An 18421-nucleotide genomic window follows, 5' to 3' on the forward strand; every position below is an offset into this window, starting at 1 on the left:
ATGAACTAATGTGGAGATTCTCATGAGGCTTAACAACATATGAAACTGGGCTGGAGAGATGGCTCAGAGGTTAAGAGCACTGGCTGTTCTTCCAAAGGTCCTGAGTTCAGTTCCAGCAACTACATGATGGCTCACAACCATCTGTAATGAGATCTGGTGCTCTCTTCTGGCCTGCAGGGATGCAGGCAGAACACTGTATGCATAATAAATCATTTTTTAAAAAATCATAAAACTACTATAGCAGTTTTATATACAGAGCACTGAAAACAGCTGTGTTCAAATATGCTTGTAGCTCTTGTGTGCCTCAATTATAAGAAATGCTGTGTGATCTCTTCAGAAATGCAGTTCCCTAATAATTGCCCTTCCTGAGCCAACAGATACCTCAGTCCACTGAAGAGAAGTTTATACATTTATTCAGCCATCATGGGTCTGCTCTGTACCAGACAGTATTCTAGTTGTAGAGGATACAGTAATTTATAAATAGACAAAAATCTATTCAGTCAAATTTGTGTTTTGATATGGAATGCAGACAAACTCATGACCTGCTCATGTGAAACCCTGAGTAACTGACTTCCGTCTTTGTATCATGTAATAAACATCTTCTCGTGTTGGTTTGTTTTCTTCGTCATACACTAAAACCACACTGCTGCTGCTGCTGTGGCTGCTGGTTTCCGAGCTCTCTGTCTTGGTTGATATATCAGGTGCTCATCGAGCCCCAGGTGAGCAGCTTTCATTAACCTTAATGACAGGAGGAGGCAGAACAGTGTTCTCCTTGCCAAGTCACAGCCTAAGGGTGACTAGGAACTCGGAACTCTAACCCACTGTACTTTATACACCTTGAAGCTGACAGGAAGTGACTTGCTCAGAACCACAGAACTAAATGGAGCCAAGTCTCCAACTTTGAAATTGGAGCTCCATTTACTTGTTTTATGGACCTCAAAGGTTTCCTTTGGAAAAGTGTTCATGCTAGATCCCTTAGTTGGGGGTTTGCAAAGAGAGAAGGCAGTTGAGGGGGAAAGCTGTTAGAGCAGTTAGCATTCCTGTGACCCTGTCCACAAGAGCCTTGTAGACTGGCATAGGCCTGTCATCTTTGGAGGAGAGCTGATGGACATCTCTGCCATGGCTCATCAATTCCCTTTTACATACCCACTCTCATACATGAACTTCATTCCCTCTGAGCGTTGGGTCATCCTTTTAGTACATGTTCTTAAAGTTTCAATTAGTTACTCTCAGGGACTATGGGAGTCCCCAGTATAGATGGCAGGCTGAGGATTAGTTTAACCATCTAATAGGTATAGCTATATATAGTTAGACTATCTCTGTCTCCAAAAGGGAGCAGATGAGTAATCATAAAAAAATCTGTCCTTAGCTAGTATGGCATAATGTGGTTAAAAGTGTCTGAATACTATGATTGTGACTTATCAAAAAGAGATAGTTAGTTTGGAATATTACTTCTATCTATTAATCTTCGGTTAGTGGTATTAATTTTTGGTTAACCTGTATTTTAAGGAGGCATAGGTAAAGAGTTACCTGAGTAAGTCATGAGCACCTGTGGGACCAAGGCTGCAGCTGAAGCTTACCTAGTGTAAATTTGTAATCAATGTTAAACCACTAGCTATGAGAAAACAGTAATAACCTGTGTCAGGGTATACATAGCAAGACTTACATACAGAACAATTGTCGTAAGTACATGAGGAGAATATCTGATAGTACATACATTTCAGGATCATGGGCAGAACTTATACAATTGATAATAGAGCATTTTTTAAGGGCAGTCCAGCCCCTGGGCTGGAGAGTTCAGTTCACAAAGAGGGGTACGTGACAAAGGGGGCTGTAGAAATCTCTCATGGTTACTTCCTGCGGATATGGGGGCAAAGCTGGGGGTCTTGAGGCCTGGGATGCAGTGGAAACCCAGGAAGCGCAGGCTGTTTCAGGCTCTGTGAGACAGGCAGTGTAGCAGAATTTTCTGTCTTGTGGGCTGGAGGGCGTGACGCAGGGCTGGGCTGGACAGCACTTTGGTGTGGGCTGGAGGGTGGGGTGCAGACCTGCAGCTAGACAGCATGTCCATGGTCCAGAGGATGACAACCTGTAACTCTTTAAATGGTTAGAATTTCTGCTGGAAACAAATATGTGTATCAATGGTAGAACATGCAGCTGAGGAGTTTTAAAGAGGAAACTTTTTCTTAGGTGTACCTATGGAATATTAAATTCATGGTTAGCAGATAAGAGAAGGGGATACCAGGCCAGGGAGATGGAAGGCTCCTCCCCCACCCAGAGGAGAAAAAGAAATTTTGTAAGCAAGAGATAAGAACTGTAGTTAGGTTGCATTCCTCCCAGTCCTTCTTGGTTTGTGAGCGTTGGCAAATTTTGATCTCCTGAAGCTTATAAGAACCTTCTTAATGGACAAAAGCTTAGACATGTTAGCAATATAACAGTGGTAAATTTTGTCAGAGCAAAATTATGAATCCTTGGAGCTTCAACAAAACATCAGGATAGCCAGAGATCTGAAGTGTGTCATTTATTTATCTCTCAAGTCTCATTTATCTTTTGACAAATATTAACAAAATATATTTAGAACAGAATTATTACTTCTAATGATATTTCTATGAGTTTTATATCATTGATGAATAGTTCATCAAAAGGATCTGGAATTGTATCAATTTATTCATATTCAGAACTCAATATTTAAGAATCTAGAGGTAGGGCGGTGGTGGCGCACGCCTTTAATCCCAGCACTCGGGAGGCAAAGGCAGGCGGATCTCTGTGAGTTCGAGGCCAGCCTGGTCTCCAAAGTGAGTTCCAGGAAAGGCACAAAGCTACACAGAGAAACCCTGTCTCGAAAAAAAAAAAAAAAAAAAAACAAAAAACAAAAAAAAAATTCAGTTTTGGCCGGGCGGTGGTGGTGCACGCCTTTAATCCCAGCACTCGGGAGGCAGAGCCAGGCGGATCTTTGTGAGTTCGAGGCCAGCCTGGGCTACCAAGTGAGTTCCAGGAAAGGTGCAAAGCTACACAGAGAAACCCTGTCTCGAAAAACCAAAAAAAAAAAAAAGAATCTAGAGGTAAATAACAGCCTGTATTCAGTCTGGCAGCTTTAGAGTGCCTTTGTCCTGCAGCTGCCAATATATGGTGTGACCAGGCAATCCAGGATTTATAAAGGCAGGTCAGTGTCCTGTGAAGACATATAGGCATATCTTTTTCCTGACAGTATGAAAACATCAGGACCTTTTCAAATACCAGTGAGAAGATCATAGAGGCTTAGGTGTAACTTTGAGGCTTGGCCTGGGGGCAATAAAGAATGCCTGTAGTGGGGGATCTGAAAAATTAAGCGCCAGTTCTCAAGAGCTCTTGGAGTATATATAAGGCCATTGTCTATATATGAGCTGTAGGCATTCTTAAAATTGAAAAGCAGTGAAATAAATGGTGTATTACTTCTTATTTTGTAACTATAAATCATAAGGATGTAAGCCTTGTTGGGTGACCTTCCATAAGGAGAGAATTTGTAATTGTTGGACAGACATAAGAAAAGGTGCCAGTATATCCTGTAGAGCTATCTGCCAATCTATAGACTCATAAGTTTCATAGTTTGATATAATATCATCTGTGTAATAAGTATATTGCAAGATATATGTGTGTGTGCATACACACACACACACACACACACACACACACACACATATATATCATTAGGTTGGGGGACTGTGGGGAAGCTATAATTGACAGTTCTGATAGTTAGTCTGTATATATAAAAGGAGGAACTCTGTTCAGTGAATGAGTCCTGGATAAACAGAACTCGCATTTCCTGCTCTGTATGTCAGCTTTGGCTTCTATCATGGCAGGGTGAGTAGGCAAGCTAAAAGTGAAATGCTAACAATCTTTAGGTTGAGGAGGTATGGCAAAGAAGCACTATGACGATTATTTTTTTTGATTTCTGTGGGTGGCCATGGGAGATGGCAAGCTAGGCTGTGAGATTTCCCCTTGGCTTTAATAAATTTTATTTAATTTCTTAAGGTCTTGTAACAGTCTATAAGCCTGATTTTCCTAAATAAAAAGATATTGGGTGACTTAAGGGCTGGTGGGGGCCTTATATGCCCAATATTTAAGTTTTTCCTCCACCAGACAGGTAGCAATTATAATTTTCTCAGCATTTAAAGGTCATTGCTTAACCCAGATAGGAGCATCAGATTTTCCTGAAATGTGGTCAGCAGTGAGGGGCGTAGTCGCTCCTAGGACAAATCCTGATAGCCTAGGCCATGTCTGCCATTTATGATTTCTGGGATAATGGGCTCAATTATGCCTTGAGCTTGTTTACTCAAGTTCCTTTAAGTTTAAAACCCATCTAATGCATTTGAGATGATATTAGTTCTTAGCAGAGACTAATGGTACATCCATTTGTTACAATACGTCTCTTTCCCATAGTGTGTTAGGTATGGTGGACGACATATGGTCAGAATGTCATAATTTTATCTATCTGAGCATCTTAATATTTTTGAGTTGCTAGCAATAATATTAGGTTGACCTAGGCCTATAAGAGATGAAGGAGTAATAGTCATCTTAAGTGCTTGGCAAATCTTTTCCTGAAATATAAGAAACAGCCGTGCTTATGTCTAGCAAGCCAATTATTTTTTCCCCTGTATTTTAAGTGTTTAGTTGGTTTGGAATATTTAATTTCCTGAACCCAGAAGGCCATATCACTGGAATCCACACCAGCAGCTCCCTTAGTCGCCGCCCTGCATGAATCTGAATTGTTTTTTGTAGAGGGTTGTACAATAATCTTAATTTCTTTAGTAAAGTCAGGATCAGCCTTTACTGGGACAATTTTTATACCTTGTACAGCAGAGGAGCTACAGCCTATATTTAGCCCCAGTGTCCCTTCTGGGGAGGTCCACAGACTCTTGTATTAAGACATATAAGTCCACTCCTAAAGCTTATATATCTCAGACCTCAATAAAAACTTTATCCAGGGGCTGGAGAGATGGCTCAGCGGTTAAGAGCACTGACTGCTCTTCCAGAGGACCTGGGTTCAATTCCCAGCACCCACATGGCAGCTCACAACTGTCTATAACTCCAGTTCCAGAGAAGCCTCACACAGACATACATGCAAACAAAACAGCAATGCACATAAAATAAAAATAAATAAATTATAAAAATAAAAAAACTTTATCTATAGATCTAACAGGCATACATCCTCAGTATCTCTAGGTTATTACTGAGATTCATGTATCATTTATAACATATCTAGACGTTTATGTGTTACATTGATCTATCCTAGTAACTGTCAGTCGTATATCGTAAGTTATTTTTTAACTTTGCTAAACATTCTCTATCTCTATATCTAAACCTTTATATTCCTATAAACACTTTACACCCAAAAGCATCTATGTATTAAATTTGTCAGGAGAAATAAGTGATTGATTATTGAGAATAGCCAATGTAAAGTGAATTTCTTTTAATAAAGGAACAGTAAAAGGTCATTTTGAAATCTGTTAGGTGAGCTGTCTTTAACTTGAAACTGGATAGTAAGGCAAATTATCTTTAAACCTGGTAAATGGAAATATAATCTAAATTATCTCAAAGCATAGTTTGGACAAAACCTTGGCAATAAGGGGTATGGCAGTTTTGTCCAAAGCTTAAACTTTTAAATGTTAGGTGGCTAAGTAATTAATTATATGAAATTTAGCATGTATATAAATATGATTTTGTATACATTAGAGAATTTGATCATTTATGATGATCAAGTTTTAATTTGTATCCTGATAATTATCTCTAAACTTAGAACTTAGGTTTTATACCTGTCAGGTTTAGCCTTAAAAATATTAGGTTTGGGGCTGGAGAGATGGCTCAGAGGTTAAGAGCACTGCTCTTCCAGAGGTCCTGAGTTCAATTCCCAGCAACCACATGGTGGCTCACAACCATCTGTAATGAGATCTGGTGCCCTCTTCTGGTCATACATGCTGTATACAAAATAAATAAATAAATCTTCTTTAAAAAATATTAGGTTTGTACTGAAGTTATTTTAATATAGAAGCAGGAACTCTTATTCAAAAATAGAGTATATGAGGAGAGTAACAATTTAATAAATCCCTTAAGGTGTATCATGAAATGAGATAAGCACAGTAAAAGGCCCAAACTAAAACGGAGGAGAATTTTTTTGTTTTGTTTTTTGTAGCAGCTGCAGCCAGTTTGTCCAGTCTGTATCAAGCCAGACCGCCACCGGGAATGGCAAAGTGAGGAGAAGGGTGGAAGTGAGCTGAGATGCAGATAGCAGATAGTTAGGTTCAGAGAGAAGGCGGCAGATGTTTAGGATTCCAATCCCCAAATGTCTTCAGGGGTCTGATGAATCCATAGAGGTTATAGTAGGGCGTCCCCTAACCAGGACCTGTTTTTTTTAAATGGGTTAACTAAAGTTCTTGTACTTGGCCAAGATTTTTTGTAAATTACCAAGAACTTAAAAGTCAACCCAAGCCGGGAGGTGGTGGCGCACGCCTTTAATCCCAGCACTTGGGAGGCAGAGGCAGACGGATCTCTGTGAGTTCGAGGCCAGCCTGGTCTCCAAAGCGAGTTCCAGGAAAGGCGCAAAGCTACACAGAGAAGAAACCCTGTCTCGAAAAAACAAACTAACAAAAAAAAGCCAACCCCAAAAAGAGGAAAGAGAAAAGAACACTTTTTTAGGAGTGTTAGGATGTTACCATTAGTTTTTAAACCGGCTCTGGCTGTGAGGCTTGCATAGTTATTTAAATGAAGGATGCTGGATCAAGCTTTTAGTTAGCAATTAGAAGTTTACAGCTCAAGTTAGCTTTTGGATTTCAATTAATTTTGACAAGAAAGGCTGTTTGTAGCAGGACGTTGCTGCTAGTATGGAGAACATAGTGAACTTCATAGCTCTAGTTTAAGCACTCAGGAGGTGTTGTAGTGTGATAATATTGTGTTACCTCCTTGTAAGACCCTGAATGAAGTAACAGCAGGTTTCTCCCTAAAAGGGAAGGGTTAGAATTTCTGCCGCTTATCATAGTCTGACGGTAAATCAATTTCATAAGGTTGGCAGCTTTTAGGGGTCTCCTAAATCTTTCCTTACATTTTTTAGGAGGCCTTATGGAATTAAGATAGTCTGTTGCTTCCTTATTTAAGCTTGTAAACTGACTGAAGCGGACTGAAGTGCCTTTCATCTTAAGCCTGTGTCCTGTAACTTCTATCAAAAGCTGTTTCTCTTCAGACTCATTCTGACTATTTTTAGGGTGGGGGGGTATTCATGGCTACTCACCGCTCCAAACGGGGGTCGGTGTCCCCGGGATCTGCAGCATCCTTCGGTGAGGACTGATTGTAGCTGATACTCCAGAGATCTCCAAAAATCGAACCTCTTGAAGAGTTGAGCCTGTAACTGGGCAGCCCTCTGTGAAGTGACACCTCTCTCCCTGGATATGCTCCAAACCTTACTTCCTATCAGTCCCTGAGTACCTAAACAGTTAAGTCTGTTCGTGGTGCCAGGTATCGGGGACTATGGGGGTCCAGCCCCTCGATAGTCCCCTCCCAGGGTCTGGGAAGAATCTACAACCAGCTGATAATTAATCTTTGATGAAAAGAAATGAATCTATGTACACGAAACTCCTTAGTCCATACACTTTATTATTCTGTGGTAGTTCTCTCTCTACACAGCTTCTATTCTGCTCTCATGTCTAGCTCCTTTCTTGCCTGATTTCTCTCTATATTCATCTCCTGTCCCTTCTAGGTTCTCATCTATCTAGTTCTTTCCCCTATCAGCTCCTCTCCCGTCTCCTTCTCTCTCATCTGGCTCTTCCTCATCTTGTTCTTCCCCACCTGGCTCTTCCTCATCTTCCATCTCGTACCTCTAGTCCTCTCTTCTAGCCCTTCAATCTAGTTCTTCCCCATCTCAGTTTGTTCCTCTCAAGTTCTTACCCATCTTGTTCTTCCATTCTCTTTTCTCTTCTCTGTCCTGTGCCATGGAAGTCCCGGTATAAAAAGGGAGGGTCTGAGTTAAATTGTGTAAAGCTATTACTTAACGTCCACCTCTCCTAGGTGGTGTCTCCTTGTGGAATTTACTGTAAGTCAGGAGACTTGCATGTGGGCTGTTAGTCCTTGGAAGTTGGGCGTCAACCTAGGCGGTGTCTCCTGTTAGTCCTTGAAAGTGGCTAAGGGAGATAGATACCTGATTCCAGAGAAAGCCTTTCCTGAGGCAGTTCTCCAAATTCCTGTAATTTGTATGTTCAGAGAGTGATGCATCCACACTGTTAGCCCTTCTAGGAAAAGTCAACTGGGAAAACTATGAAGGCACACATGATTTTCATAACAGAATACAGCTGATATATAACAAGCCAAGTACCGCCAAAAGCTCCTTGGAATTTGGCTTCCTCTGGAGGAATCTCCTGATCCCTCCAGATAGTGACTTTGCCATAGCCAGCTGAGTTCTTATGATATAGTCCTGTGGCCCGCAGCAAGTTACCTCGTGTCAGTTGGATATCTTTTATTCCATAATTACAAAGTCATTTTACAAACGGTTTAAGTGATTGCTTTTGTTGGGGAAAGTATTTGAATCTCCCCTTAACTCTGTTTGTTTTCTTTCCCCATCTCTAGTCCTGCTTTCTTCCAGGCAGAGCTATGGATCAAAGAATTGTAAGTCATTGTTTTTGATATTTTTTCTTCTCATTTTATTTTCTTTTAGAAGGAAATTAAACAACTAAGATTATCCTAATTGTTTTTGCTCAATAAGAATTACCTATTTACTACAGAGAGAGTTCCAGGACAGCCAGGGACACACAGAGTAACCCTGGAACAACCAAAAACTAAAACAAAAAGAATTGTCTATTTGTACTCTTCGAGTATCGGGTTTTTAAGATTCTCTTCGAGTTACAGTAGTTTGTTTTTTTTTTCAGATTTTATGTATTTGTATTTGATGTGTATGAGTGTTTTGCCTGCATGTATGTGTGTGCGTCTTGTGAAGAGGGAGCAGGATCTCCTGGAACAGGAGTTACATTGTGAACCTTCATATGGGTGCTGGGAACTGAACCCAAGTCCTCAGCGGTTCTTAACTGCTGAGCCATCTCTCCAGCCCCAGTTAGGAGATGTCTGTTTTCAGATTTGTCAACTGTGTAACAATTGCTGAAGCCAAATCGAATTGGGAACTATTCCAAAGTTAACGCTGCATAGAAAGAAAAGTAGATGCCTTTGTTCTGTCATAGGATAAACAGTTGAGTTGTTAGGGCGTCTAAGAAATAATTGAAAGCATTTAGTTTAAAGCACCAAAACCCTTTCAGTTCTCCTCAGCCCCTGGTCTTTGTGAGTCTAAATACACAATATTTAGCTGTAGCCTTGACAGTGTGGCGTTTTCTCTGGGGCTCAGTTCTGCTTTTGAATTTCTAGAGTTCAGCTTTCCTTGCACCAGCCTTCTTAAGACGCACGCTTTTGAAATGAGACAATTTATTTACAAATACCCACAGAAGTCACACCTGTTATACTTAAATTACTCCAGTAAGCATGATAGAATAGTTTAAATAACCACGTTGTTTTACTGTGTCTTAAAACGTAAGTGTGCTGAGGTCTGAGTGAGTCTGTATACAGTGTGTGCTCTGTAATGCTGGTTACCACAGTGATTGCAGAGGCGAGGTCGGGCACAGTCGGGCTGCGATGCGGGTGTGATGCTGCTGCTCTTGTTTGTTTTCTAGAACGAGTGTGTATGACTCTCGAGCCCGGGAGAGATTCCGCCAGATTGAAGAGCAGAAGGCATTGGCACTGCAGCTTCAAAACCAGGTGAGGAGGACCACCGAGGTGGTCACAGCCATCAGCAGCTTCAGTCCCGGGGGATCTGGCACCCTCTTTGGCCTCCTCAGAAACCAGGCACCCACTTGGTGCACATGCGTACGTGCAGGCAGAGGACTCACACATAAAAAGTAAAAATAGGGGCTGGAGAGATGGCTCAGCGGTTAAGAGCACTGTCTGCTCATGCAAAGGTCCTGAGTTCAATTCCCAGCAACCACATGGTGGATCACAACCATCTGTAATGATGGCCTGCAGCCATATATGCAGACAGAACACTGTATACATAGTAAATAAATTAAATAAATAAAAATAGAGGAAATGTTTTTTGGAAAAGACTATGAAATAACTAGCACGCCCAGGTTGGAGCTGCTGGGGTTAGCTGTGCTTGAGTGATGGCTGTACGCTCATGCAGTAGCATAGCATTTACTGTAAATGGCTTATGTGCCAGACTGACTCACCTCACAGAAGTCCAGTGGTCCATTTCTTTGTCCCGCTTATTATAAAGTTCTGTCTCCAGAGATTGCAGGAACAGGAACATGCAGTTCTCGATTCCATAGAACTGCACCTTCGTGTACCTCTTGAAAAGGAGATTCCTGTCACAGCCATCCAGGAAACCGCGAAAAAAAGTCACCAGCTAACTGATAGTGAAGACGAATTTCCTGAAATTACAGAGGTAAAATACACACTGAAAATTACATTTGGGTGGTGGTGGCGCACACCTTTAATCCCAGCACTCAATAGGCAGAGGCAGGTGGATCTGTGGGTTTGAAACCAGCCTGGTCTACAGAGCAAGTTCCAGGACAGCCAGAGCTGTTACACAAGGAAACTCTGTCTCAAAAAAATCAGAGAGAAGGCTTGGGGAGGGGGAGGAAAGGAGGAAAGAAGGAAAGAAAATTCCTGCAGTAGAGTGTAGTGGCGCACGCCTTTAATCCCAGCACACCAGAGGAAGAGGCAGGTGGATTTCTGCATTTGAGGCCAGCCTGGTGTACATAGATGTTCCAGGCCAGCCGGAGCCGCATAATTCAATCCTGTCTTGAAAAAAAAATCTACAATTGCTTTTTGTTTAGAAAGGATGCTGTGGACAGTTCCAAACATAATTCAGTAGAGTACCTACATTTAAGTTGTATTTGTATTATGCACCAATGTTTACTTATAAAGGTGATTAAAAAATTAAGATGATTATGGGTGGGTTTTAGCAATTTCAGTGAAAAAACATGTAGAACATTTATATATTATATTTCAAAAAATAATTTTTGTTGCTGGGTTTGGCTTGGGAGATTTTGGTGTGCTTTGAATTGAGCTCACCACTTCGTACATACTGCTTGCACCCCCAGGCCCACATAGGAAATCATTTGATGCATGTTGTGAGCTGAGAAGTACTATTTCTTTTTGTGTTTTTGTTTTGTCTTAGTTTTTAATTAGCATGCAAAGAAATGGGCTTCATTATGACCTTTTCATACATTGTTTTGTAGTGTTTCTTTTTAAGCAGTAATCATTGAATCCGTGTCCTCATTCACACCTCTTCCAACACTGTTGGACCTAGGGTGCACTTGGTGCCTATAGCAAGCTCGCTGCACTCGTGCCAGACCCGGGGCCCTGCATTTGATGGCCAGCACCATTAATGCGAAAAGAACCGCGTGTAACCAGTGACCATCCCATCTTCTAGTTGTACGAATTCCATAGCTTACCTTTAAAGTAAAACGAGACACAGTCTGTGAAAAGTGCACCTGACTAAAAGGTGCTCCCTTTGACTCCATGGCACCTTTGTGTCAGCTTCTGTTTCTTGGGGAACCGTTTGAACCAGAAATATAAAACGTAAAGAAGCCTTGTAAAGAGCTTGGACGATTTGAGCAAAGGTTATTGCAGTCTTCAGGAGCTGATAGGAAACCAGGATCTGCACACTGTGTGGAAAAGAAAGAGAGGGCCAGGAGGGTGGGAGGGAGTAACCAGGAGAAAACGTTAGATAGATGTAAACAGACCACGGTAAACCGTAGATAGTGACTATCATAAGTACAGTCTGGGGACTGGTGAGAAGCCAAACCATTATGTTTGATCTTTTGTTTCAGGAAATGGAGAAAGAAATAAAGAATGTATTTCGTAATGGTAACCAAGATGAAGTCCTCAGTGAAGCGTTCCGCTTGACCATTACACGCAAAGATATTCAAACTCTAAACCATCTAAACTGGCTCAACGATGAGGTAATCTTGCACTTACTTATATGCAAATAGTAAGTAAATATTAAATGAAAACTAAGGGCATCATCTCACTGTTTCTCCAAATGTGGTTTAGATGACACCTGCATCTGAACCCTTCTCCCAGGCCTCTCTGTGTGAACGAATGTGGTGCAGAGGAGGAGGCCTCTAAAATGCTTCTGTGTGCTTACAGGCTAAGTGCTCCTGATTTCACCTGCTCTTGTACACACTGAGGGAAAGGCCGTTCACACCGGTGTTCTCACTCGGCTTCAGGCACCTGCTCTGCAGTTCATAGAGCTGAGCAAATCTTTACTGTCTGACCTTTCTGCAGCAGGAGGGAATGCTGGGGATCTCTAGGTGGGAACCAGGTCTACCAGGTCTACTTCCTTTTCCTTGTCTCCTGGCTTTCGGTTACTTACATTGTTCGTGATAAGGTTTCATGATGTTTTTAAAGATGACAGTAAAAACATTAAATTGTTTTTATGTAGTTGATATGTAGCAGGAGGGGGGATGACTGAACCTCCCAGTTCCAGTTAAATAGAGGAATTAAGGTATGATCTTTAAATTGACCTGTCTTCACCCTAGACCTTTAGAAACCTATTTACTTTAGAAGGGTTTACTCGTACTTTTTATTTATTATTATGTGCATATGACAAGTTGAGCATGTGAAAAAACAAAGCACGGGAAGATGAAGAAATTCCCAAGGTCATAGATGTTACAGTAACTAGTAGAGTGGGGCTCAACCCAGGCACTGGTGGTCACTGCAGACCACTGCCTCAGAGTCTTGAGTTGGATCTGTTGTGGGACAGGATGTATAGAACTTAAGACCATGCATCATGCCCAAGATGTCGATTTCCTCGGGGCCAGAGGAACTGCTCCATTGTCTGTGGCAGTGGTTAGTCTAGAAGATAAGAATTTCAGTGGCCTCTCACTCCTTGAGTACTATTTTGAGTAGCAATGATAAGGAACACATGATTTGATGTCTGTTAGAAACCTCACTCACATCTTTTGGCTCCTCAGGTAATAGAACACTGGATTAAATTGTAGTGAAGAGCTCACCAGATTAATGAGGGGAAAAAAAGTCAACAGTAATCAAAAGTGTTCTCTTATAAATTATTTTTGGTCTATAATCATTTACCATTTCTCTTTTTCCTACCGCTGCTGGAGAAGGAAGTCAGTTATTCCAAAAGGACTGTAGCCTGTTGGTTATAAATTGGGCAAAGCCTAGGGGGCAGCAGTGAGTAGGATAGAAGCTGAATTCTTGCCCTCTACTGTGGCAGTTTGCTCAGAGAGATTCCTCACAGAGGCAGTATTCATCAGGGCCTGTTTTCCCTTCCCCAGACCCACCAGAGGCTGGAGTTGGAGCATGGAGAATTAATGGCAATGAGTCATTTAGGACAGATTTGGGGAGGAGAGAGTCCTTCTTATCCCTACCACACCTGCCTAGAATGTTGGGAGGAGTGCTTTTTTTCTGAGTTCAGAGTATTAACTTTCAAAGCAGGTGGAAAGTCATACCTTTAAGATGATAACAAGAACTATTTTAAGAAGCACCAATTTTGAAGTATCATATTTCTTAGGCTTAAATAGCCAACATTTTGATGAACTATTAAATATGCTTAAATTCTGATAATTATTTTACAGATACTTTTCTTTTTAAATTATATTTTTTCAATTCTATTCTTCTCTCAAATAAATATTCTTGTAAATAACCATTTTTGTTTTGTGTGTCCTGTCAATATTCTAGGATATATTAAAATTCTCTGTAAATAAGGTAACTCATAAATTATTCTTACCCTTGACAAAATAAAAGAAAAGCTAGGTAATGAAAGGAATCAGATTTAGTTTCTAAAGAAGATAAAATCCTCAGTTCTCCAGAAGAAAAAAGGGAGGGGAGAAGAGAACACCCGGGCCAGCAAGATGGCCAAGCAAGCAGAGCGGTGTGCTGCCAAGGCTGGTGACGGCATTTGATCCCCAAGACCCACAGAGTAGGAGAGAACCGACTCCCACAAATTGTCCTCTGGCCTCCACTCAGGTCTGCCATGTGCATCTGTGTCCATACAGACATGTAAATTAATGTGTAATAATAAAAAGAAATAAAATCCAGAAATCCTGTATTTGGGATATCTATAAAGCCATATGCTACCTTCTCCCTTTTTTTTTTTTTTTTTTTTGAGACACAGTTCTCTCTACATAGCCCTGACTATTCTGTAACTATGTAGACTAGACTAACCTTGAACTCAGATCCACCTGCCCTTGCCTCCACGGTGCTAGGATTAAAGGCGTGCACTACCACTCCTGGTCCCTGATCTCTTTTTAAAAAGAAAAATAGACCTTCATGCCTGTTATTCAGTAGATTTTCAAAAATGAACTTAACTAAATTCTGTATAGCTTCAGAGAACTAATTTGAGATTTTTACTGCCGTATTAGAAAACCAAACTTCTCAAAAACAGACTTTGGAAACTGATTACCCTATAAAAACCAGGCACTATAAAGGACTGATAAAATTGATACTGTAGGTGAGAGTTTCTATCCTGGATCAGTAAATCAGTCAATAATGTCTAAAAAGAGGAAAGAGAGAAAAGAGAAAGCATACCCGCAGAAGTAGATGGAAAGTGGGCATGAAGAAGCAAGCATTTTCAAGTGGATGTCAGTACCAACAATTACTAAATCCTAGAGACTGACTTCCCTGACTTCTAAAATCATCCACCTTTAAGAGTCTGTGTTAATCATTCTGATAAGAGGGCTGTTTTAGGTTAGATTTGCTTCTTTGAAGGCCTGGGCATTGTTTGTTTTTGTTTTTTAAACTGTAAGATAAATTTTTATTTTATTTTATCTTATTTTATGTGTGTAAGTGTTTTGCCTGAATAGATGTTTGTGCACTACACATGTTCAGTGCCCACAGAGACCAGAAGAGGGTGCTAGATTCCCTGAGACTGGAGTTAGAGACTCTTGTGAGCCACTATGTGGGTGCTGGGAATTGAACCTGGGTCCTCTGGAACCAGTGCTCTTAACTGCTGAGCCAGCTCTCCAGCCCCTTGGGCATTGTTTTATAGATCATTAAATAAATTTAGAAATACATGGAAATAATTTAGGTATTTGTATAGATAAAACTGGTTTTGCTTCTGCTCAGGATATTGCGAAAGGGAAAGGTTTGCCCTTTCAACTTCCCTAGTATACTAAAAAAGAAAACAACAACAACAACAGTTTTCATGAGGACAGCAGTGGTCCCTGAGAGCAGTGAGGTAAAGGGGGTATACACTATAGTTTATAAAAACGTGGTGTGGAGGTACGGCAGTAGACACCCAAGTTGAAGCATGGAAAAAGAAAGATGGCAGGATCACCAGTGAGTCCCGGGATGTTGTTAAGCAGCCTGAGTTTGCGATTGGAACCCCAGAGGCATTAGCAATGTCTATAAAAAACTGTTTAAGAACTAGAGATGGAAGGTGTCCTGAACTGGAAGCCAGGAACTGACATCTATGAAATTTAAGATATCTAGAGTAGAAGAATGGCATGCTAAAATGGATAATTTTAGCCAAAAACCAGCACTAAAGAGAAAAATAGTCAGTGCAGCAAGAGGTGGCGGGGGGTTGGGGGGGAGGCAGAGAGAGACACATTAAGTGCAGAGGGACAAAGAATGACTTGTTAGGATCCACACAGGCCCTAAGACATAGACGACAAACACTGTCATAAATATCCTTTCCGAGTAGGCTCTGCTCTCCTTTACTTCTTCTCCCTTGTAATGTGTGTGCGTGTGCACATACCAGAGTGCATGCAAAGTCAAAGAACAGCTGTCGGGAATCGCTTCTCTCCTTCCACCTGTGGGTCCCAGGGATTGAACCCAGCTTGTCAGGTTTGGCAGCGAGCACCGTTACTCAGTAAGCTGTCTAGCCCGCTGAAAGCCATGCTTTCTTACATAGTGCTGATAGACCATTGCCAGCAGACAGGTACTGAACACGTTACTTGTCCTTCAGGCACAAGAACGTCAAGTGAAAATCAGTCTGCAAAGGCATGAAGAGATTAGGAATGTTCTCATCTCTAAAAGAACATTGACTAAAGCAGAACTAAACTATTGTTTTAGTGGAACTTATGTAAAAAATAGATGTTTGATAATTGTACCATAAAGGAGAAAACAGAATTGAAGTTCATGCTGACTACCATCAGGTTCTCCCTTCTATATATGTGTGGATCTATAATAATGTTATGAACATAGACTGATAACATTAAAGACCTACGTAATTCAAATCTAGAGCAGTGACTGAAAAACAAGCAAAAGTGTAGTTATAAGCTAAAGTGCAATTCAAAAATCCAAAAGAAGGAAAAAAGATAAAAAAGAAGAAATGCTACAAATGAGTCTGGTAGTAGATTTAATTCAACCTTATCAGTATCAAATCAAAATGATCTAGACCAGCCCTGTCTGGTAGCGCTACAATGTGAGCCATGTATCTTACTTTAAATTGAATGGTAGCCATTTTTAGAGAGGGGCTGGATGGGGTCCAGTTGGTAGAGTGCTTGCTTCGCACTCATGAGGCCCTGGTTTGGACCTCTAGCACTAGAAAAAAGAAAAGAAAAAGAACTAAATAAAAATTAACTCTAATATGTTTTATTTAACCCAGGTATATCCAAAATATGTCATTTTGGTTTATAGTCCATATTAAAATATTAATGAGTTACTTTACTTCCTCTTTGAAGTAGGCTATAAATTTTACATCTTAGTTTGTAATAGTCATAACTCAGATTAACCTTGGCTAGTTGCTATCATATTGGACAAGTGTGAGTGAAAACAATAAAAAAGCATTGGGTTTCAAAGTAGAGATTGTTAGACTGGGTAAAAGACGCTTCTTGTCTGTAAGAACCGTCCTTCCCTGCCCTCCTAGGAATTGAACTCAGGACCTGTGAGTGTTAGCCATGTGCTCTGTAGTGAGCCACACACCAACCATACAAGATGCTATTCTGAATGTAAGGATACAGATGGATTTACAAATTAAAGGATGGGAAAGTTATACCATGCAAGCACTAATTTAAAAAAAGAAAGTGACTGTTAAAGTATTGGGAGTTTATTTTAGAGTGAGGGCTGTTAGCAGTGATAGGAATCTCACAGTGACAGAGGTCAGTGTGCCCAGAAAGCTTCACAGCCTAATGCACAGACATTTTCCTGACACATTGAAAACGTGAAGCAACGCTGGGGGAGGTCAGAGGAGGAGGAAGAACGCTGTCCGCACCCCGCTCTCCCTCCGTAACCACTGGATACGCAGCAGCAGGACGGTCACATCCCTGCTTCGTTTGCCCCCCCAAGAGCCTCATCCCCAAATCATTGCTAACAGCGAATTTACACGGGTGAACTGGAAACGAGCAGGACGATGTGTCTGCCCCTTTTGGGTGGTGGTGCGGGGGTGTCTACTTGGTTTACAATGCCGTACTGACTCTTACCGGTCGTTTTCAAAATAAAATAATCCAGAAATACTAGGACGTGGTATTTGTAACTTCACTTGGGAAGGAGAGATCCTGGGGAAATCTCACCACCAGTGTGAGAAGAGGGAGGAACTAGGTTAGAGTCCGCATAGAGAATGCAGGTGCACTGAGGCCCCAGCTGACCGGGTGAGCCACCATTTGTAAGCCTGAGAGACGCCTTTCAGCTCTTCACCATTGCAGTAGCCTTGCATATGGAGACAGTGTTCCTGTTTGATTGGTTGTGGGAAAGGGAAAAAGTAAGGCTACAGGGAAGTACTGTGCTCAGTGGATTTCATGGCAGAATTGAGATCTAGAACTGGAGCTCGTGCTTTTTAGTCAAGAATTCTAACTTTTAGGACACAGCATTTAGTGGAAGTCCAGGCATAGTATTTACTCAGTGGTAGAGCTCCTGCCTGCCGGGCACAGAGCCCTGGGTTTTAGCCTCAGCACCCGCCCTCCCCCCCAACATAATGGAAGGGGTGGGTGATAGTGGTTATAGTTGATAATTCTCTCTAGAAAATAGGTAGATCCTGGTAATGCTCAGTAGAGAGGAAACAGCCCACAAAACTTAACCCTGAGAATACATTTTTTTTATAGGGAAGAGGTAATCTGTATAAAAAGGAAAGACACTGAGAGATAAAGCTAGTTAGAAAAGGGAATATGATAGACGGGCTAGATGTGATTCACCCATGAGAATGAAGCCATCAGAGTAGAGCTGTTGTTTCTAGGATCACACACAGGCTTCCTCCCCGTCTTACAGCTGGCCTCTGGAATGTTCCCCAAGCTACCGCGGATAAACCAAGATCTTAGGCAAGGTCCTTTGGAAAGTAGTAATTATTCTCCATAAAGGGGGGTGCTGCCTGCTTGTCCTTCTTTAAAACTTGAGCAGTAATTCTGACCATTTGTTCTTGAATGTACACATGAGGAGACAAAGTCCTATACAGTAGGGAAGCTGTATTCTCTATATTAGTCTAGCTCTTGATTGGATGGTCTCGGAATCCAATAGTCAAGTG

General features: G+C 41.3%; 1 protein-coding gene across 8 annotated transcripts in view; it reads left to right on the forward strand.

Moving 5' to 3' along the window:
* The window catches only part of Senp1 (SUMO specific peptidase 1), a 68571-nt gene that overhangs the window by 37484 nt on the left and 12666 nt on the right, over positions 1 to 18421 (forward strand). For all 8 annotated transcript variants that reach the window (XM_028891925.2, XM_037197400.1, XM_028891928.2 and 5 more), the window contains 4 exons: positions 8587 to 8625; positions 9675 to 9759; positions 10286 to 10441; positions 11835 to 11966. In XM_028891925.2, coding sequence (XP_028747758.1) covers positions 8587 to 8625; positions 9675 to 9759; positions 10286 to 10441; positions 11835 to 11966 — 412 coding nt within the window. The remainder of the gene's footprint in view (positions 1 to 8586; positions 8626 to 9674; positions 9760 to 10285; positions 10442 to 11834; positions 11967 to 18421) is intronic.

The sequence above is a fragment of the Peromyscus leucopus genome, chromosome 20 (genome assembly GCF_004664715.2).
Source record: "Peromyscus leucopus breed LL Stock chromosome 20, UCI_PerLeu_2.1, whole genome shotgun sequence".
NCBI lineage: Eukaryota > Metazoa > Chordata > Mammalia > Rodentia > Cricetidae > Peromyscus > Peromyscus leucopus.